Genomic DNA, 23,397 nt, shown 5'->3' with positions numbered 1-23,397 from the left:
GAAGAGCGTAATTTGAATTGCTTTGCTGTATGTCAGCATTGAGAATTCCCATGAAGTAATTGCAAAGATGCACTGTTAAAAAGAATAAATGAAAAACAAAACAATAGTTTAAGAATATTTCCTAGCGCATGTATAGTATTGGAGCACTTAAAGGTAAATTAAACTAATCGAGGAAATACAATTATGTTTTCTTCTAGAAAATATGCTTATTTTCTGGTATATGCATATACTGGATAGAATCATAGAATCGTTTTGGTTGGAAGACACCTTTAAGATCATCAAGTCCAACTGTTAACCTAGCACTGCCAAGTTGCCACTAAAACATGTCCCTCAGTTACATGCATATAATGGCATTTGTATAGAGAAAAATATGGAAATGTTTGTCTATAAGTCTTGAAATTGTAATTTTCATGTGACTTCAAATGTCAAGGAGGAAAAATACAGAAGACGTAATCAAAATAGACAGTCATCCTATCTAGATAGTTCTTCCAGAGTATAACTGTAGTTACATATAGATCATTATTTAGTTATTTTAATTTGTGGCATTGTGATATTGTTTAATAGTGAGAAGTGATGAACCTTCATTTATATTGTTTGGTGCTTTGTGAAAACAGTTTTAACTTTTTTCTCAGTATGCAAAGTAATGGAGAGTATTGTTACCATACCAATATTACGTGATCAAATAATTCTTCACTTTCATTTCAAGTAGGAAAGTAATAGGAAAAAACTACTTTGAGCAAGTAAAATATTTAAATGTTAAAACCATTTTATAAATTATTTGAGTTATTGAACTATAATTAAATAATTATTTTTTTATTATTATTTATCTTAGTTTTAAAACCTGTCAAGGGGAGAGGAAATGGAATTTGTCTAAGAAAAATGTACAGAATTTTTCTTTTTCAACAAATTCAAAAAGTTCTGAAAAGGCATATGGGGAGAAGGAACAATATGCAACAGAAGCTTTAGATAACTTGATGAAGAATGAAAAACTGATAAATATGAAGTGTTGATTTCAAAATATTTGTTGTGTCAGGAATTATTAAACTAAGGAAAAGAGATTTTTATTATATGGTAAAATTATTTTAATAATACAGAGATTTCTTACAAACCTAGGCAAGGTAGCTGTTCATTGCTAGAAGCTTTTTAAGTGAAACTATATAGATGAAACGCTGTGTGGAGACAAGCAATAATACATTACATATAGATTATTAATAATAGTATTTTAAATAATCCAGTTATTTTTCATTCAAACCAACTTCATTGCACCAACACAGTAGTACTGGTTCTAGCTAAGAGATCTCACAGCAAGTAGCTTCGCTATTGCCCTGAATTTAAGAAGCGAGTTTTGTGAAGAATGTTGCACTAAAGGCTTACACACCAAGCTTGTCAAGCATTGCTTTCTTAGTGCGTTTGCTTTCATTTGGACTGAGGAGGAAAGCAATTAAACAATTCTGTGAACATTAGTATTTTCTGTACTCTGACAATTTATATCAGCTCGTTCAGCTCTTTCCTGATGTCTTGCTGCTCCAAATATGAAGTCTGTGACACATTATGAAACTTCTTGAGATAGAAAAGGCTGTTCCTGCCATTGATATACAAAAGATTCACTATCAGTTTATTATGAAACCTCAAAGAAGGTGTTTCCTTCAGATTCCTTTGCTGATGATTATTTTATTTATCTCTGCAGGTCTCTCTGTCTGTCCCCTTTCTTCCCTTCTGGATTTTTTTTAAACTTAACCCTACCTAATTTCTGGATATAAAGGTTAGCAGAAATTATAGTGTCTTTCCTAAAATTTTCCTCTCTGTCTGTCCCCTTTCTTCCCTTCTGGATTTTTTTTAAACTTAACCCTACCTAATTTCTGGATATAAAGGTTAGCAGAAATTATAGTGTCTTTCCTAAAATTTTCACAGCTACTCAAGGGATTGACTTACATACTGAATTAAGACATCATGGCTGCATCTTATGCCATTATGAAAATGAAAGTGCTTGCTGGTAACTTCTGTAGACAAATTTATTTAGCATAGATCATCTCTGAAATCACAGGAGCTTCCCTACCAAACAATTGCCTGCATATGGAGTATCTTCCTTTTCTTTCTTTTTTTCTGTTTGAAAGAAAATTAATTCTGGAAAAGGTTCTCTTAGGTGAACTTAAATACGCTGTTCAAAGTTGCCTGGAAGCTTTTGCATCCTAAGATTAGTTCTGCTCATCTTAAATCTGCACTATGAAAAGATACCCAAATTAGAAACTGTGTTAGCCTGGTGCTTTTTTGTTCATGTTCCTGATTTCTTAGGAGAGCTAATAGTCTGACTTGAATGCCATCCTGGCTGACCATTCTTCTCTTAGTTTCTGAGCTAGCTGTAGGGTTTTGTGCAGATATATCTTAAATCTTATCTTCAAAGATTACTTAATCCATTGCTTTTTTGTGAGACTTAATTATGATTTTTTAAAATCATGTTTTAAAATCAGACTTTGGCTCCTGTTTTACTCTTGAAATGTTGATACTTGTTCAATATTTAATCTTTGCTACGTCAAGAGTACTAGGTGGAATTGAAGACTACAAAAATCAAAGATATTAATTAGATTGTCCATTAAAACCTGTGACTTGGTCTTCAAACATGGTGTGGACTAAGGCCCAGCTATCAGTAGGGACATAACTGAAGCATCTGAGGAAAATTTACTCAACGTAGTCTTCCTAGCCAGTTAACAGAGAAAAGGGGCACTTTCAGAGTTTGGTTCAGCTGAACTAAGATCTGAATTGCTCTTTGAAGTTGCCTGTGTCTCTTCGTTGAATGTAGAAGGAGTCTGAGATGGCTAGGCTCCTAACTTAGAGGCCTCAGGTAAGTGTCAAAAATTTATCATATTTAAGAATATTGGTTTTAAAATAATATTTATACTGCTTATGTGCAGTATATGGCTTCCTGTCGCTTAGGTAGGAGAAAAATATATGAAGTGCTTTGATTCGAAGTTGGCAGTCAAAATTACAGGTATCACAGATTAAGCGTGGCAGGTCTTTGGATGTGAAATTTTAGTACAAAGGAGTACATAATGACTATAGCCATGGCTTACATTCCTTTTGCCTTTAAGAAGTGCAGCAATTTACAGCAAACAAGCTTTACATTTCATCCTTGGTTTTCATATTGCAAGTGCAAAGTTCTTACTGTAGGTGATACTCTGCTATAGATAATTGTAACAGTTCTGTTCAGGCCAAAAGTACTTTAGCATTTCATATTTCAGAGTAAATAGACAGTATTTCTCCTTTAAATATTGGCCAGAAGACTGCTTTTCCAGTAGTGCTGTCAGAATATTAGCGTTTTTTAAACTAGTAGATAAGAACAGACAAACAATATATGATATGCTTGAAATATATGCAGTCTGAATTCTTCATTATTGTTAGACATATTTTCCTATTCCACCTGCATAGAAATTGTCTTCAAATATTTAAAACTGATATTTAATGATTTGTCAAAGTATGCACGCACATAATTTTTCAGTAGTATAATTATCCACTGAAGAAATTAAGGCAACCTGTACTTTTGATACATCTATCTCTCCGCACATAGTACCTGGCAAAAAAGATATTCTGGAAGATGTGGCATGACAGACACATCATTGTGGAGGTCATCTTCAGGTTCCTGGCCTTCATGACGGCTAGTATTAATACGGCTGGATTCAGGCCAGTGAGATTTGAATATGACCAGCCTGCATTAAGACTGGTGTTGGAAGCTGCCATTTAGCTACGTTGAAGCCTGAGGCTGACAGGAACCCTTCTTCTGAGGCTAAAGGTAGGGTTAGGTTCGGAACTGAGGCTGGCGGATGACATATGGTGAGGATGTGTCTAGAATTTGCCACTGTACTAGCTATAGGATTTAGCAATGGTACTGTTGTGTTAGGGTCAGGTGTGGAACTGTTGGGGAGGACTGAATGAATTAGGTTTGGAGTATAGGTGGTTCATGCCGACGGCAGCAGATGATTTATGGCAGGGTCTGCAGAGGGCTGGTATCACCCAGAGAAAAGGTTTTACAGGGATCACTGAGCTTGGGTTAGGGTTAGCGTTAGGATTAGGCTTAAGCCGGTATCGATTGGCAAACGAGTTATGGTTGCATTAAGAAGGATCAGTTAAGCAAGGTAGCAGCAGCAGAGCGTGTCTGAATAGGTTTAAGTATGAAGTTGAAATTTATCTCTATTTCATAGCCAAGAAAGGGGTGGAGATGAGAGCCAGGGTTCCAGTTGTGTCAATGAAGAAAGCATAATTGAGGTTGCATCTGAACTGCAAGACTGATGTAATCACCAGTTCTACCAGTATTCTGGTAGTCCAGTATGCCTCCTGCCTTGCTTCAGCCTCCCGGGATCCATTTCCAGTAAGGCAAAGACACAGTTTGGGTATTCATCTGGAATGGGGAACAGAGAAGTGACTAGGAGCGGGTAACTTGTATCTAGGTGTGAGTCCAAAAGGGAAGATAGCAGTCTGTCTAGGTTCAAAGCTAGGAGTAAGGTCCTGGCCAGCGAGGTCTGATGTTGAAGATGTTGATGTAGAGCAGCATCTGCTCAGGGTCAGCTGAACTAGATTTAGGACTGATAATTGAGAGGAAGGTAACTGGCTCTACTTAAGTCAGAAGTTGTAGTGATTACTTGTTTAAGGCTAACACTGGATTGTGGCTTGGTGAGATTTTGGGCAAAAAGGTCAGATGAACTAGACAAAGTTACAATAACTCAGAGTAGTTAGGATTTCAGTCTGCATCAGCAGCATTGTTTTAGATTTGAAGTTAGCAAAGTCTGCTTTGTACAGATTTGATATCTAGTTGGGTAGTCAGATTTAAATGATTCCTAAACCCAAGCTTGGTAATATTTAGATGCTGCTGATTTCAAGGATGTGCACAAAGATACGAGCTGGGAGGTCTGATCAGATGGCTAGAAGCAGCATACCTCTGGTAAACACAAGGAGAGGGCTCCTTATCGGGGGAGAAGAGATCTCCACACCTGTCTATAAACCAGAGTGGTGAACCATGCCGCTTTTTCTTCCATTTGATTCCAATGGGATGTTTAAGAAATACCTCTTAGAATATATATAGGGTAAAGAGAAGGGAAAGGCCCCCTTACATCAGAGAAGTTGGTGTTCCCAGATGTTGCACTCCCTCATGTCTTAGCATTTGATTTCCTCTGTTGTCATGGAGTGAACAACAATATTACATGTAACAGTAAAAGATTTTGGTTTTGTTCCTGCAACTATTCTTTTGCTGATTTTAACTTGCTCTGTTTCTAGTATACTGAGGAAGAGAAGCATGTACCTTTATGCCAGATCAGCAGACTATTTTCAGGGCTGAGTTCTGGGGACTGGGCTTTTCCTGTTAAATTAAGTTACTTGACAAGGGCTTGTGCAGAGATGAGTCAGCTCCTTTAAGCAGATTGCATTTGAGTAAAGTACAGGTAGAACAAGTATAGATTAAATCCAATTACACAGGAACTGGATTACTGTCTAGTATGTCCAGCCAAGAAACTCGGAGGCCTCAATGCAACTGAATTAAATTCCCCCAGAACATCGCATCTGTGCTTCAGGCTCTGTCCTCCAAACCAGGCTCACTGCGAGCTTTTGGGAATGATCCCAAAATGTGTCTGAACATTGTTTTGGAGAATGTTAGTTGGTGCAGGGCAACAGTTGTGCCAGGAGAAATAGTGTGGAGGATTGTGTTTCAGTGCCCAGGAATGCTCTGGCCACTGTTAAATTTTACAGCCTTAGAGACTGAAAGACCAGAAGCCTGTTTGTCAATCAGTCTCCCAGAGTTTTGCTTTTCAGTGTTTCCATAAAATATATTGACATTTGCATCTTGTTAGCATCTTGTGATGGTGTAAGAAGCATTTTTTTAAAACTTCTCATTTAGTGCAAATTATATGGGAGCAAATCTGAAGTCTTGTAACCTGCTTGGAAAAGCAGGTGAGCAGCTAAATAGAACTGCGAGTATGGAAAGCATGGAGAGAGCAGCAGCCATACCCAAGCATTTACAACACATTTTGGTCCCCTTTACATGGGGAACATTGGAGATGTGACAGTAAGTGTCAGTTAGCTCCAAGTGCTCATTTAATTGTGATTACCCATCAGCATGCATCCGTGTTTGTACCTAATTGTACAAGAAATGCTGAAGAGCAGGCATCTTTACTGCAATGCCACTTCCTCCCCTTCTACCTGTACAGCGTAACAAGATTTATAGTGCCAGAGGTTTCTTGTGAAGGCTGGGGCAAATGTATGTTGGCCCAAAATATTGGCCAATAAATTGTTTTCTCCTATACTGCCAGTAGTTGAATGCTGAAAGTATAGTTTGCACGTTTCTCCGTTTTTATCATAAACCCTAGAGTAAACCAAAATTCTAGTTTTCATTGAAATAAATTTATGGAAATTGCCTATTAACGTAATAGGAACCTGATTATTTTTTTTTTTTAGTCTACATATAGGCATTCTCATGCATCTCTTATATCTGAAGTCTATGAAGTCGTAAATAAACCATACTCTGGCTTCATTTATATAAAGCAAATTGTACCTGACGGCCTACAGAATGATAATTTCAGTATGTTTAGGAAGCTGTTTTCAGCAGAGGACGTTTCAAGATTTCTTTAAAGCATGTGATAGTACTGAATTTCACTATATTGGAGTGATTGAAGGTTTTTTAAATTGGTTTTATTGGAAATTATCATATATATATATAAAATTTCTGTCTTGCATGTATGTACGCAATAATTCTCTGGAATAATGAGTTAACATACTTTTTCCATATATTTTTGAGGATTTCTATGTCTGTCCATTTTACTTGCCTTGTGTAAACTTTAGTATCAAATTGCACATCAATCGTATTTTAAAATAAATTTAAAAATTAAAATTAAATGAGTGACAGCATTGATTTACTTAATCCTAGGTGGCCTGGTCATTGCAGATGCTTAAAAACATTCCACCTGGCCTCTGGGTGCCATTCAGAATGGCACGGGTTTTTCTGTAGTTGTGATGGCTTAAAACTCTGATATATCTGAAATTACACTAGACACCCACGTTTGGGCAACTGAATCGCTCCTGAAGTGACTATTGTACTAGGGTCTCCTCTACAAAAAAATGTGCCACCAAGGCAGTGGAGAGTCACATTGCACTGGGTTTGTGATTGTTAAGCAGGTTGTCAGCAATCAGGAAGATTGACTTAAGTGTGGTTTTTTGCCTAACTTTCCCGCTCTGGACCTTGACCTTGTTCTGTCCTGTTTGTCTGGTGTTCCTGTTCTTCCTCGTTATTAGAGCAGGCACCCTTGGTGCATATGCTGGAGCCCATAGAGGAGCTTTCAGAAGAGGAAAAAGGTAATGGTTGATTCAGCTCAAAATGTAGCGGCATGTGTTTTTTTGAAAATAAAAATGTAAATATTGTTTGATACCTACAGTATTTTTTCATTGTATTTGAGTATGCTTATGTGATTTGGGTGGGAACGTTCCTTGTTTGTGTCAGTATCCTGTTTGCTATTGGTGCTTGTAAATATTATGATTTCCTTATCCAAGTTCAATATTTTTATGGAAAGCTGGCTAACTCTTTAAAGCGGGCATATTCTGTATGTCTAAAGGCACTTGAGCTAAGCAGAGCGAAAACATTTGATGGGGAATACCCCCTTACTAGGAAATTTTTGGTGCTGACGCTATTGCAATGTATGCTCACTTCTTGTTCAAACTCTGTGTAAGAGGATAAAGAGTTCAGATAGAAGAATGAAGTTGGTGCGGGTTGAAGCTGCCTACTCTCATAGATGCACCAAAGATACTTTTGCAAGTAATCAAAGTTACACCTACCTCTAAGCAGCCACAGGTCCAGCCAGGCTTGTGCAATTCTTAATGAGATCATGTAGCCCAGTGCTGGCAGCTGTTCTTCTGCTTCGTCTGAGGAGAACTTGGAGAAGGCCACATTTGCAGTGACAGAAAAGGAAGCATTGCTTCATCCCGCATGGTATTCTTTTCCTGAAGAAGGCTTACAGTACTTTAGATGAAACACCAAATAGCTGAATAGCATAATAATCTGTACCGTGTGCAAAAATCAAAATCAGTCTTGAACCTTATAGCCAATGAGTTTAAAATTTGAAGGAATGATGCTGTTTTGAAAACAGAATTGTCATCTGAATACATCTGTGCATAAGTGACAGGTTTCCCCAGGGAAAATCCGGTGACTGTGAACAATCTGGAATAGAAACTGCTTGCATTTTTGCCGTTCTTTCTGCTATTTCTCTCGCTTGCCATCTTCTCTCTTGATGGATCGTCTTTGATTCTTCTGCGGTGCCTAAAGGCATGGCCTGCAGCACAAGAGAGAGAAAGAAAGAATGCAGTCTGAAAAGACAGACCAAGATTTTTTTGTTTTCGGTGACAGCCGTTTGTAAGGGAGAGTGTGAAAATTCTTGACTTGGCAGATTATTTCATAGGATTATGTAGGAGCTGCAACAGTGGACCAGACTTCAGGTCCCTTGTCTCCAAAGGTGTCAAATCAAGTGTTGAGTGCTTTTTTTTTCTCTTAAAAAAAAAAAAAAGGAATTAAGAAAACAGTTCCTTAAATAGTTGGCTCCAGCAAAGAGGATTTGGCTTGAGTTAATTAGCAAGAATTAATATTGTCATTAATTAGGATAATGCTGGATAGTCTTGTTACCCGTATTAGTATATGGTAATTATGAATTTAAAAACTATTTTAGATGGATCTATTTTATTGTAAGGATTAACATCTGAAAGGGAGAGGATTTTCAGAAGGCTCCCTGGAGCCTTCCACTTTAAAATATCTCACATCTGGATTTCTGGGAGGATTCCATACTAGATAGTGCACCTTTTCCTGACAGAGGATAGTCTAATAACCCTGTGTTTCCACACCGACCAATAGTTTGCCTCTTCTAGGACTCAGCTCTCCAGCCAAATCACTTTTAATCCTACTTCTGCCAGGGTCTGAGTTCTCCCCACAGTTCCCAAAGCTAGTTAAGATTTCAGCCAGATTCTATCCTCTTCAACACAGATCTCTTAGTATGGTAGGTAGACTCGTTCAGTTTTCATTACCTGTAGTTCTTTCCAGGATCCATTGGAAGCCACTTCTCAAAACAAGCTAAATATCATTTGTGTATCATGAGGCTTTTTTGGGTCCTCATCAGGATGCTTATCTTTCCCTTGAAGAAAAATGAAAACTAAGTGGAACTGCTTTTTAAGCAATCATTGTTTAAAAATAGGAAAGGTGGCACTTTTTTTTTTTTTTTTTTTTTTTGGAAAGTCACAATTTGGAATTATTCCTTCATTTATACCCCTGTCTGTGGGCTGGCAAATGACTGTGCTGCCCTGTAAGTCATACTGGAAAGAGACAAAACTCCTGCCCAAGATTTACCTTTTATTTCAGGGGGCGAAGTTGGGAGTGTGGTTTTCAGCCTGCTTTCTTGCGATGTTGTATACCTCTCTACGTACGCTTTGCCAGCTTTGCTGACCACTGCCAGACAGAAGCAGCTACCGTGGTCCCACAGATCATTGGTTCACTTGGTCTAAGTGGCATTTGGTAAAACTATGTCTTGCCAGAGACTCTTTAGAGGCAGGTTCCAAATGGGTGTGTTTTGCTTCTTTACTTCCTTGTATGACCCTATAATACTTTGGCCTAACTTAAATGTCAATCTTTAATTTAGATGGAAGAATCCATCCAGATGATTCTTTATTTCTTGCGTAAGAGTTCATGTCACTACTGACACTTCAAGTAAGGGAAAGACATAGAAACTTCTTTGTCTGCTTTTAAGTATGTGTGATGTCATAGACCTGCATCAGAGAAAACCTGACACTGAACTTTGTCCTTGAAAGAGGTTTGAAGTTAAGTGTTAGCCATCATGTATATTCTGTGAAACGGTCTGCCTCAGACCAAGGTTTTGTCTTTACCAAGACTTTTGAATGAAAGTGTTACAACTTTACAAAGATTTGATTTCAGTAGGGTTTGTTTTTTTTTATCTGAGAACATTACGTTGTTTGAAGCTTTTCTTGAGAACAATTTTGTCATATTCCTGTTTTAATTCCTGCTAGAGTTCAGCTTTGATTTGAAATACCACTTTTAGAGAACTTAAGTATCAGAAGATAATCTGTCTGTATCAGAATTTTCCAACTACGGTTCTGAAAGTAAAGATCTTTGTTGCTAAATATTCAGGCATGTATCTTTATAGTGATTCTGTAACAAGGAAAATAAAACATACTTATGATGGTGAGTACAAAGTGCTGAGTTGTAGATTCCAAGTGAGTTGACTTTTGTAAGCTAGCCCAAGATTTTCAAAAGAATACAACTCTGTGTGGACAAAAAGTGCATATGTATGTCTGTGGTATTTCGAAAAGATGCATGCTTCCGTGCAGTTTTTAATTGTCTCATGTATTGTGAATTTTTCAAATGTCTCTTAAATGCATTTTTCCATTCTTATTTCAGAAATTGAGAAAGGTGATCATAAAACAGGTAGAAGTAACCACTATTTAATAAATGCTTTGAAGACTGATCCTTCTTTAACTAAAGAATTACGAGTTGTTTTGGAGCAAGCCCTGGAGGAGAAGCTGGAATCCTTGGGAATTAAAGCAGTAAGATTATTTTGAGTTATTGAAAAGAGGGGTAATCTTTGTCCCACTTTTTTGTTGTTCTCTTTCACTCCTATACCTCAACCCTCAGCCTATAAAATTCAAAGCTAAATTTCCACATGTTATAAATAAGTGTAATTCATTAACCTGAGGGGATGTCCATCAAATTAGAGCTGTGGTGGATATGGCTGCACGCGAGCAGTGTTACCAACTTTTGTGATTTTTTTCTACAAGCTTCATGATATTTGAAGTTTAAAAGAGCGTATATGATTGTAGGATATAAATCCCAGATACAATAGCCCCTGTGTTTACAATACAATTTGTTTTCTTAGGGTGTTCGCGGTATCCCAAATGATCACTTAAATAAAATTTTGCGTGCTATTGAATCTGCTAGAGAATGCAAACAGAAGCAAGAGCCTGACATTCAGCGAATTCGAGCGCATCTTGAACGCCAAGTTAGCTTTAGGGTTGAAGAGAAATCATCATCTTGTAATAGAACTGTTTCCTGTCCTCAGCTTCCTTCAGAAGGTTAAAAAAAACTTTCTTTGTTTTCTTACATTTCATAACTGGTACTTAAGGTTTTATTTAGAAATGTTTCTGTGTATCTGCTTTCAGAATTTTTCACATAATTATTCTATGTAGTTATGGCGAACTAGTTTCCTTTAAAGGGTTCTTGATATTGTGTTTAAGTGCATAAATCTTAGCTCCTATATTGGCAATGTACATGGTAACTCTGAACTGCTTTGAAGAAAAAAAATTACTTTTTTTCTTCTATTTTGTAAAACTATAATCTGCAGCAGAGACATCTTTAATTTGGGGAATGAAATATGAAAGATTCCAAACATTGTTTCTAATAATGAGATAGATAACTTCTCTTGTAGATAAGCAGAGGTTCAATCAGTTGGGAATTTCTTCATCTACCACACCACGAAAACCAGTGAAACGGTCTTCAACAGCTGTCCGCCCAGCTGAACAAAGAACAGCCATTGTTGAGAATACATCTACACCAAAGTAAGAGATGCCATTCTCATAGTACTCGTACCTCAGGTAACAATCATAAGGATTTTGGTTGTTTGTGACTAATGTGAACATTTCCTGCAAATATTGTAACAACTGAGCAAAGAATTCACATTAATTCTATATAAACTTTATGCCTACTTAGTTGACTGTCAGTCTTAAAATAACTTGTGTTGTTATTTTTAGATCCAGGAAGCTTTTTGGAAATGGAGTTGCCAGAAAGACATCTAGTATCACGTATGCTTTGTTCCCTTGTATTTTTGAAGAAAACATATTTAGCGATTGAGTATTCACTTGCTTACCACGCAAAAGCTATTATTAAGCCGAAATTACTAACGCTTTCTGGACTGCATATTTAATATTATGTTTTAAAGTATTATTCCATTTGAGTCTGGTATTGTAATCCTTGAAAGATAGCATGTTCTCCTTTCAGCAGGTGTATTCTTTATTGTGAACCAGAGAGGGACATTCAGTAAAATCCGGTAGTATCACTTCCTTTAGTTTCGTTCTCAGATGCTTTTTCTGAGCCAGTTAAAAGCATTTATAGACTTTCCTGACTTTATTTTTTCAGTTTATTGATTTTATTTTTATTTTTTTTTTACTATCACCAAAATTAAACACAATTTTCCATCAGGCACATTACTTTGTAATTTCGTGCACTGAAAAATTCCTAAATTATTTTCATCTAACAGAATATCAGAACAGACTTTCTGTGCTGCAGATTCCATGACTCTGAATTTTTCTCTCTCTGCTGATGCACGAAAGCCTATCTTTGTTTGCCTGGCAAGACTTGTTATATATTGGTCTGTTGTTTTGTAAAGATAGTTGCGTAGATGGAAATAATCATGTCTGTATAAGAGATCATTTTGTCATAACTTTCTAAGTTTACTTAGTGGCATGATTCCTTTTAAATAGTTTTATGGATACTTAGAATTTATGGGAGCTCCCTTTTTTTTTTTTACATAAGAAAAATGCACGTTACTGGAATGGAAAATACAAGAAAGCTTAAATATGTATATATCAATTCAGTCAGTGAAACCCAGTAAGTCCTCAGGTTATATGTATTTTTGCTTAGAACTCCACCATTCAGTTCAGAGGAAGAAGCAGATGAAGACGATATTAAGCAGTGTTACATATCGCCAGAATTATTGCAAAAGTCGTCAAAAACATCAAGCAGCAAAGTCAGTGCTTTTCAGAAGACTTCTGGCAAAAGCGATATGGATGGGACAGAGGAAAGTGAAGTTGAAGAAAGTGGAACACCTGCCAAAACTTCAAAAGGTTTTTTCACTACTTTTGTATATGCATGTTGTAACAGCTGTACATGAATTTGCATTTCCTGATAATATTTCTGTGTTAGAAAACATAATGAAGGGAGACTGTCTAGTCTTGAGTGCATGTGTATTTGCATGCACTTTATGGTTTTGCTAATGTATTTATATTTAATATAGTACTTACAGATGTCCGTTCAAATTAGAGGTGTATCATGCTGTTCTATTTAAATGCAGAAAAAGATATAATCTGTGCCTCAGAGAGACTTCTGTCTAAAACACTTTTTCTTAGCCTTTTTTACTTATTTTACAACCTAAACCATTCTATGATTCTGTTTTTACTTTGTGAAAGATTTCTAGAGGGTTTACAGTAAAGCCCCTTACTTATAAATGGAAACTGTCAATGTATTTTTTTTTTTATGAACTTTAGGAACAGTTATTCAAAAACTGACCGAACAAGTTGGAAAGAGTCTTTCTAACCATGGAAATAAGAACAAACCAGCTGGAGGGATTAATGTTGCACAGGCATTTATTAAGAAAGAAGAGGTGCAAGAACTGAAGGTATCGCTTTTAATAGTCATTATTATTTCATTAAGTAACTGAACTAGATATATATCTGTTTTTTTTTTTTTTCATGCTGAAACCATCTTGATGTATTGAAGAACTTAATTCTCAAAGACAGTTTTGGACTTAACAGCTAAGTAGTCTTTTTGGGTACGTCTGCAGTGGTATACAGAAATGTGCTAGCGAGTGAGCTGTGGCAAGTGACCTCTTCATCCATGCTGCTTATTAGCTTATGCCACGACTGGTTTGGATCACTACAGCTAGCCCAGAGTTGGGGCACAATTGGTATCATTTTTATCTCCTATTGTAGCAGCGTAGACAGCTCTTTTTTACTTGCTTTCCTAGTATCTTGGTTTGATGGAGAAAAAATGAATTTGCTTATCTATTATTTTAAAATATTTTTATTTCTGGAGTTTTATCTGATATGGAACTTTTAAATACATCTTAATGAGGGGACAGATTCCGTTTCTGAATATGGTCTTTGTTCTGCTTCATCTATTTACAATCATACGCTGTTTTCAAACTATATCAGATCTATCACTCTTGTCTGTCCATTGAGTATGCCATGCGTTCACAATCAGAATACTAACACAACTTATTCTTTACCCCTCAAGCTCCTAAGGTCCCAGTCTTCCCCTCAGTTTAGAGTTTTATAACTAGTAAGCCACTTTGATGCAAATTGATCTTTGCCTGAACAATTTTTTAAAAAGAACAAACGTTACTCCAAATCAGAAGTCAACAGCAGATAGTGCTGTTTATTCCAGTTTTAGTCATTGTTATTAGGTAGATGTTAAGTAGACAGCCAGACACTAATTCTAGCATTCAAGAAAATATTTTTTCACTAAGTGAACAAATAATTACTGAAAATCCTGTTATCCATAATAAAACTGCTACCTTAGGGCTTCCTGACTAGCAGTTAAATCTGAGATTTAACACTCCTCCCAGAAACAGTGACAATTCTATTTCAGTTTCCAGAAAGGGGTGATTGTCTTAATAAACTTTAGCTGTAATGGTGGGGTAATCACATTTAACCTGTGCGCTTTTAATTGCCACTGGTGACACCTAACTTGTCCATTGGCGGTGTCGGAGCGGTAAATCACATCACACTCAAAATTATCAACTCAGACATGACTATTGCAGTGTAATTTTCTGTCCAAATGTTACTTTCAGATTCTCTGCAATGTCAGAAGACTGAAAAATGTTCATAGTTAAATTTAGGGGTTGCTACATTTTGTAAAAATCTATAGGTCTGGCCAGTGTGTTAAGGAATTTCAGTTTCAAGAGCAAAAAGCTGTAGCAAAATAAACCTTACAGTCTTATATTTTAAAGATGCCTCAGTTGTCACTGGTAACCTCTCTTCCCACATCTCTCGAGCCCCTGAACCTCAAGGCAGGGACTGGGGAAATGAAGTCCCTCCCATTGTGGGAGAAGATCAGGTTCAAGACCACCAGAGGAACCTGAACGTAGCTAAGTCCATGGGAACCTGACAAGATGCCGCCCAGGGTCGTAAGGAAAATAGCTGATAATAGTTGCCAAGCCACTTGCCATCATATTTGAAAAGTCATGGCAGTCAAGCGAAGTCCCTGACTGAAAAAAGGGAAACATCAAACCCATTTTTAAAAAGGAGGACCCTGGGAACTACTGCCCAGTCAGCTTCACCTCAGTGTCTGGTAAGATCATAGAACAGATCCTCCTGGAAGATATGTCAAAACATATAGAAGACAGGGAGGTTATTTGATACAGCCAATGTGGCTTCACCAAGGGCAAATCCTGCCTGACTAATCTAGTGGCCTTTTACAATGAAGTGACTGCATCAGTGGACAAAGGAGGAGCTACAGATGTCAGCTACTTGGACTTTGTAAGGCATTTGATACTGTCTCCCACAACATTCTTACCTCTAAATTGGAGAAATACAGATTTGATGGTTGGACTGTTAGATGGATAAGGAACTGTCTGGATGGCTGCGTCCAAGGAGTTACACTCAATGGCTCAATGTCCAAGTGGAAACCAGGAATGAATGATGTCCCTCAAGGGTCTATATTGGGACCAGTACTGTTCAATATCTTTATTAGTGAACAAGTGGTATTGAGTGCAGGTTTGCAGATGACACCAAGCTGAGTGGTGCAGTTAATGGCACTTGAGGCAAGGGGTGCCATCCAGAGGGACCTTGACATGCTTGAGGAGTGGGCCTGGGTGAACCTCATGAAGTTCAACGAGGCCAAGTGCAAGGTCCTGCACCTGGGTTGCGGTAATCCCCAATATCAGTACAGACTGGGGGATGAATGCATTGAAAGCAGCCCTGTGGAGAAGGGCTGGGGGATACTGGTGGATGAAAAATTGAACATAAACTTACAACGTGTGCTTGCAGCCCAGAAAGACAATCATATCCTGGGCTGCATAAAAAGAAGAGACCAGCAGGTCGAGGGAGGCGATTCTTCCCCTCTGCTCTCATGAGACCCCACTTGGAGTACTGCATCCAGTTCTGGGGTCCCCAGTGCAAGAAAGACATGGACCTGTTAGAGCAGGTCCAGAGGAGAACCACGAAAATGGTCAGAAGGCTGGAATACCTTTCCTATGAGGACAGGCTGAGGGAGTTGGGGTTGTTCAGCCTGGAGGTGAGAAGGCTCTGGGGAAACCTTTTTGCACCTTTCAAAATATAAAGAGGGCTTATAAGTAAGACAAAGGAAGACTTTTTACCGAGGCCTGTAGTAATAGGACAAGGGCCAGTGGTTTTAAACTGAGAGTAGGTTTAGATTGGATATAAGGAGGAAACTTTTTATGATGAGAGTGGTGAGACACTGGAACGGGTTGCCCAGAGAAGTTGTGGATGCCCCATCATTTGAAGTGTTCCAGGTCAAGTTGGACGGGGCTTTGAGCAACCTGATCTAGTGAAAGATGTCCCTGCCCATGACAAAGGGGTTTGACTAGATGATGTCTAGAGATCCCTTCCAACCCAAACCATTCCATGAATCTGTGAAAAATATTTTTGCTATAATTCGTTTAGAATACATCATGTCCCTGATGCATTAACACAGTGGCATGTTGCTGTATGGATGTGATGAGTTTGAAATGAGTTTATGGACCCAGAGCAGGTGTTGCCACTCTGTTTCTGGAATCTTTATAGAATACACCATCCTGTATTCTTTGCTAATTATATATTAATATGCATATATTCATGTCCATATTTGTGTGTTTAAATGTAGGCATATTGTTCAAGTTAATTCTTTAAATTTTAGTTGGTATTTTCAAAGATGCCCAAAGACATAAGCACAAAATGCCACTGGAATGATGGTTTCTCTGAAAATCCAATTTTTTTTATTAGTTTAAATACTAATAGCGTAATAGCTCCTATGGTCATTCTTAAAACCCACAGTGCCACAAAGCCTTTAGAAGGCATCCCATTGTCATATGTTTTATAAAGGTCATATTTTACAGAAGTTACTTGAGAAACTTTTTAGAGAAAATTAATTTTGTGCTTACCTGAAGCCGTATTACCCGTGAGTTCACCTGTACCAGACATTGTACAGATTATGGTATTTCTTTGGAGGAGTAAGTCTTTAAGTTAATAATACTGCATAGAAGTTTTGATTGGTGCTATGTATTTACAGTTATAGAATCATAGAATGGTTTAGGTTGGAAGGGACCTTGAAGATCATCGAGTTCCACCCCCCCTGCCATGGGCAGGGACACCTCCCACTAGACCAGGTTGCTCAAAGCCCCATCCAGCCTGGCCTTGAACACCACCAGGGGTGAGGCCTCCACAGCTTCTCTGGGCAACCTGTACCCATGCCTCACCACCCTCAGAGTGAAAAATTTCTTCCTAATGTTTAATCTAAACCTGCCCTCTTCCAGTTTGAAGCCATTCTCCCTCGTCCTATCTCTGCATGCCGTAGTAAAAAGTCCTTCCCCAGCTCTCCTGTAGGCCCCCTTCAGGTACTGGAAGGCCGCAATCAGGTCTCCCCAGAGCCTTCTCTTCTCCAGGCTGAACAGCCCCAACTCTCTCAGCCTCTCCTTATAGGAGAGGTGCTCCAGCCCTCGGATCATCCTCATGGCCCTCCTCTGGACCCGCTCCAAGAGGTCCATGTCTTTCCTATGTTGGGGGCTCCAGAGCTGGATGTTCTGGATCAAAACTGAATTCTGTTTGAAGTTGACATTTTTTTTCTCTCTATTTTGTACTTTAAAAATCAGTCGGGACTTTGTGACTCTTTGAGCAAACTTCCTCCAGCATTTCTCAATATATGTGACTGACTTTCCCATTACCACACCCTCCAAATGCAGATAATTTAAAAGAGCAAAATGTTGAATCCTGGTATGTTAATAATACAGCACACTGAGCAGATCTGTCAGTTTTTGAAAAACAGTTTGCAAAGTTAAAATTGTATTATGTTGCAAGATAGAACATTACTGCAGTCTCTTCCTTTTCAAGACACATGACACGTTCATATTTGTTGATTTTTCTCTAGTATGTACATACCTTACATGGTTTTCTAATACCACCTGAATCTTTCTTCTGTGCAATAGAAGTGCATTCTATATCTTACTGTAATATTGAGAAACTCCTGTGAAATAAGGTTTTGACTTTGTAAGAAACCATCTTTCACTTTCCACAGTTAAGCTCTCTAAGAATGGCTCGATTCCATTGAACCACATCTGATTGACAAACAGGGAAATGCTGTAGCTCTTCTTTCAAAAGCTGAATGAAGATATTTAGTTCTCAGGCAGATGAGATAAGAAAGACCATGGACTTGCTGCCTTCAGGTTCATCTGTTTGACTTGACCCTCATTTTGGGAACTCTTTTTGCCAATCCACAACTCAGTTAAAAATATACTTGTACACGCTGATAGTGAGTCTTAAGAGGAATACATATTTTACCTTTGAGTACGATGTGATTTTTTTTTTTAATCTTTCATTATTAAATTTTCTCTTTAAATAAATAAGTTTCATATTGAAAAGGCCTTTATTGCAATATTAAATTTTTCTAGTGTGAATGCAGAATGCTTATATAGCTAACTAAACTGCTAATATGTCGTGTCTTTATTTTCATGTAAGCAATATACATTCTAATGCTTAAAGGACTTTCCATGTCATTGGAATAGCTAACATCCCAGAAAAGACAATCCTTTTTTAAGTTAGACGTGCAATACCTGAAAACGAACTTTGAACTTTCGCAGTTCCCAACTTAAAAAAAAAAATAATAAAACCACTTTTAGCTTAGGAACTATAATAAGCAATTAATATATTTAGGTACTGGATTATGTGGATTTTAAAACTGTGGTGATAGATGTCATACAGACCATGTGCCAGTGCATTTTTCTTTAGCAGTTTCACATTGTTGAGTTTATGGAAGAACTCAGCACAACCCGAACGGACACAGGAAAAATGCATGTTTTTTCTTCTCCCTGTTAGTTCACAGAAGTTGATGAAGACGACTGGGATATATCATCAGTAGAAGACTTTTTATTGATGAAAGATGATAGAGGTCAGAAGGCACTGACAGTTCCAAAAAATGAATCAAATGCTGCGTCTGTGGTACATGCATGGGGTCTTCCGAAGAGAAGTGTACCAAAGGAGGAAGGTAACGTATTCATACTTCTGCATTGTAAGCCTTAAGTGACTGACATACCTAGAGGAGAACTTACGTATAGCGTATTACACAATCCAATTCACCATATGGTATTTTGTAAGAAAACAACAAGTAAGAAAAACTGTCTGCTTGGGTTTATGTCATATAAAACATATATGATATATACTTATACGTAAACGACACGCACAAATAAACACGCAGAGATGCCAAGAAACTTAAATTTGAGATTTTGAAGCATACAATACTGTCAGACTTCAACCTCATCTTAAAAATTAATCATCCAGGATTTTTTTTTTTTAATCCCTTGCCAAATTTAAGGGAGGAGGGAAACTTTCCTACTTTGTCTTAAAAATAGTAATAAAATTCCGGGTTTGTTCAAGATATCTGAGTGACCTACCAGGCTGAGATAACTGTTTGAGCTACTGGTAAAGTAATAGCCTCAATCTTACATAGAACTTATATAGTAGTTTCTAGCCCTAACATTTCAATATACCTAAAGCTGTGTCAGTTATATAAAGATACTTTGGATTCTTTTTAAAGGGAAAGTAATGTCGACACTGACTGCTCGTACTCTGCATTGTATTCTGTGACAGAAACAGCCTTCATATTATCAACACTTGTAATTTCCTCACTAGTTGAAATTCTGGACTTCCTGAAGTCCACAGGTGTTTGCTCACACAGCATGTAATTTTATCTCATAGATAAACACAAAGTAAAAATATCCCCGAAATATTATTCATAATTTTTAATATTTTTTTGGTATTTTAACAGGCCCTCATGAAGCTGATAATACAAGCACGTTAAAAAGCAGCTTAGTCACTGTAACAGACTGGAGTGATTCTTCAGATATCTAATTGTTGCATTTCTGAGGGGAGGCACTACTGCTACCGGGTGCTGTTGAGGTTGACAACATAGTTGAGAACATCGAGTGGTTCCTATTCGTTTCTCATATCGGTCATGAACAAGGAATAGTGTTTACAGAGCTTTTGTGTCTTTCAGTCCTGCATTTGAACAAGAATATTCATATATACATCAGTGTCCGTGTCTGTTTGGAAATTGAGAGTTAATTCTTCTTTCTCATGAACTCAAATGTTGAAAGTCTCTTTGATTTCACTGAGGTGAAGATTTTGCCTCTAATGTTTACATTAAAGATTGAAACTGGTCTGGCAAGAAAGCCTGTTAACCAATGAACAGAATTTACTCCAGAGTATTACTTTATAAAATTTTTACATGCACATTTTCTTGGATTTTATCATAAACTTTATATAAAATTGTGAACATTTTAAAGAAAATATTTCCATGTATTAAAATGTTACGTTTCTAACATGGTTTACAATAAACACCAAATAAAAAGAAAAAAAGGCCTCAGCTATGGATCCAGTTATTATTAAATGCCTCCTATTTTGGAAAGTTTGTTTTGTTTTTTTTTTTTTATTAGAGTTGAGTCTTAGTTAACATAAAAGCACAAAAATTGGAAAAAAATTCAAATGTCAAGCTAAGGTGAGGAAAGTACTAACCTGCCCTTGCGCAAGTACTTTCGTATTTCTGTCTTGTCCATATTGGCTGCCTTCTTAAAACAAGAGTGCTGTGACTTAAAGGAAATACAAAAATACAAAAATAAGGTAAAATAAAAAGAACCTCGAATGGCTTTGTAATTCTGATGTATTTCAGATGGTATCAGATACAAGACCTTTTCTATCATACTGTGCCTACTAATAAATAGGACTATGCATTTTTTATATTTAAATCTTTGTCCAAAAGTAACCAATGTATTGAAACTCCGAGGGTCCATCAGTTCAAACCTCAAGACAGACCCGAGTTTGTGTCTGATTTTAGGGTCTCCCTCTAGAAAGCCTTTTTTGGATCTTCATAATCTCTAATATAATCTATTGAATCAGTGTACAAATACTCCCTCAAAAGCCATCACATTTCTGTGGACTGGCCTAAAAATAAAAAAGGTACTAGCTGAATTTTTGAACTGTTGTAACTAATTCAAGATTATCTAAAATAGTGCTGTTAAGTATCGCCTGCTTTTATTTGGTCAGCCCTTCAGGAACGTCACTGGCAGAGCAGGCCAGCTGCTATTGCCTGGGGGTTTTCCTTGCCTTTGGAAACCCCAATGGCTCGGAGCCATTCCGGAGCCAGAGGTGTCCCGGCACTCTGCCGAACGGGAGGGAACGAAAACAACCCCCTGGAGGTGACTTGTCACCCCCAGGGCTGAGTGCTGAGGCAGGGCGGCAGCTCAGCGCCACACCGCTAATGCAGAATGTAGGAACTGTCTCCAGGCCTTGTCTTGCCCACCACAAAATGTGGTTGAGGATGAGAGAGCTGGGACTCTTGAGCCTGGAGAAGAGAAGGCTGAGGGGAGACCTTATTATTGCTTACAAATATCTAAAGGGTGGGTTGAAGGAGGATGGAGCCACACACTTCTCAGTGGTTCTCAGTGACAGGACGAGGGGCAATGGGCACAAGCTGGAACATAGGAAGTTCTGTTCCAACACATGGAAAAACTTCTTTACAGTTCGGGTGACAGAGCACTGGCACAGGCTGCCCAGGGAGGTTGTGGAGTCCCCTTCTCTGGAAATTTTCAAAACCCACCTGGATGCAGTCCTGAGTAATGTGCTCTGGGCAATCCTGCTTTAGCAGGGGAGTTGGACTAGATGATCTCTAGAGGTCCCTTCCAACTCTGAAAATTCTGTGATTCTGTGAAAATTCCAAAGGCTGCAGCCTCAACCTTTGCTGTCCCTGCCATGCACAGGACTGCTCGCCATCACGCGTGCATTCTTCTTCTCATGCGGGTGTTCTTAGGCTGTGGAAGACCCTCTCTAGGGACTGTTCTTGTAACAACTGGCCCTGACTTCTTAGTCCTGCTCCTGCCTCCTGAAATCCCATGCTTACTTTCACTTCACGGTGTGTACCCTCAGCAAGTTTGCTGGTGACACAAAACTGGGAGGGGTGGCTCACACACCAGAAGGCTGTGCAGCCATACAGTGAGATCTGGACAGGCTGGAGAGTTGGCTGGAGAGGAACCTAATGAAGTTCAACAAGGGCAAGTGTAGGGTCCTGCACCTGGGGAGGAATAATCCCATGCACGAGCACAGGTTAGGGACTGACCTGCTGGAAAGCAGCTCTGTAGAGAGAGACTTGGGAGTCCTGGTGGACAACAAGTTGACCACGAGGCAGCAATGTGCCCTTGTGGCCAAGAAGGCCAATGGTCTCCTGGGGTGCATTAAAAAGAGCACAGCTAGCAGGTCATCCTCCCCCTCTGCTCTGCCCTGGTGAGGCCACATCTGGAGTACTGTGTGCAGTTCTGGGCTCCCCAGTTCGAGAGACAGGGAACTACTGGAGAGAGTCCTGTGGAGGGCTACGAACATGATCAAAGGACTGGAGCACCTCTCTTATGAGGAAATGCTGAGAGACCTGGGTCTGTTCAGCCTGGAGAAGAGGAGGCTGCACGGGGATCTCATCAATGCTTATCAATATCTAAAGGGTGGGTGTCAAGAGGATGGGGCCAGACTCCTTTCAGTGGTGCCCAGTGACAGGACAAGGGGCAATGGGCACAAACTCTGGAACAAAGGAAATTCCATCTGAACATGAGGAAAAACTTCTTTACTTCGAGGGCGACAGAGCACTGGAACAGGCTGCCCAGAGAGGTGGTGGAGGCTCCTTCTCTGGAGATACTCAAAAAATGGCCAGATGTGATCCTGTGCAACCTGCTGTAGGTGAACTGCTCTCGCAGGGGGGGTGGACTGGATGATCTCCAAAGGTCCCTTCCAACCCCTACCAACCTGTGATTCACCCAGTCTCTTCCTCTTCTTATTCCTATGGCACCAAATTGACCAAGTTGCACGTTCGTCAACCCTGGCAGTGTACTAAGGAGGTAAGAGCCTGCTGACTCCCACGGACTGTCATCGTCTGGCCCCGCAGTTACGATGTGCCCTGCAATTCCAATGTCACTGCTGATCAGTGGCAAGATATTTCACATAGTAACCTGCACAGAGTACGGCTGCTTTGCCCAGTCCTGAACCCATTTCAGAAATGGTTGCAATGACACACTGCCGTCGATATGATGCGTGTGATGCCATTCCCATAAGCGATCGACATACCGAGTTGGTAAATACCCCATTTATTTTATTTTTTTTTCAAGAAAGCAACATCAGCTCATGATTTCCAGGTATAAACTATAAAACAATCGTCTGGCCCCGCAGTTACGATGTGCCCTGCAATTCCAATGTCACTGCTGATCAGTGGCAAGATATTTCACATAGTAACCTGCACAGAGTACGGCTGCTTTGCCCAGTCCTGAACCCATTTCAGAAATGGTTGCAATGACACACTGCCGTCGATATGATGCGTGTGATGCCATTCCCATAAGCGATCGACATACCGAGTTG

General features: G+C 38.8%; 1 protein-coding gene across 1 annotated transcript in view; it reads left to right on the top strand.

The window, feature by feature from the left end:
* Nucleotides 1-19,857, top strand: part of DZIP1 (DAZ interacting zinc finger protein 1) — a 43,052-nt gene extending 23,195 nt beyond the window's left edge. The window contains exons 11-18 of the mRNA XM_009891648.1: nucleotides 10,427-10,572; nucleotides 10,902-11,097; nucleotides 11,451-11,580; nucleotides 11,773-11,823; nucleotides 12,662-12,864; nucleotides 13,285-13,415; nucleotides 18,826-18,994; nucleotides 19,775-19,857. Coding sequence (XP_009889950.1) covers nucleotides 10,427-10,572; nucleotides 10,902-11,097; nucleotides 11,451-11,580; nucleotides 11,773-11,823; nucleotides 12,662-12,864; nucleotides 13,285-13,415; nucleotides 18,826-18,994; nucleotides 19,775-19,857 — 1,109 coding nt within the window. The remainder of the gene's footprint in view (nucleotides 1-10,426; nucleotides 10,573-10,901; nucleotides 11,098-11,450; nucleotides 11,581-11,772; nucleotides 11,824-12,661; nucleotides 12,865-13,284; nucleotides 13,416-18,825; nucleotides 18,995-19,774) is intronic.
* The last annotated feature ends 3,540 nt before the right edge of the window (nucleotides 19,858-23,397 follow it).

This window comes from Charadrius vociferus, unplaced genomic scaffold (assembly GCF_000708025.1).
Source record: "Charadrius vociferus isolate BGI_N301 unplaced genomic scaffold, ASM70802v2 scaffold110, whole genome shotgun sequence".
Taxonomy (NCBI): domain Eukaryota; kingdom Metazoa; phylum Chordata; class Aves; order Charadriiformes; family Charadriidae; genus Charadrius; species Charadrius vociferus.
The sequence above is the reverse complement of the archived record's forward strand: the minus strand, read 5'-3'. Positions and strand labels throughout refer to the sequence as shown.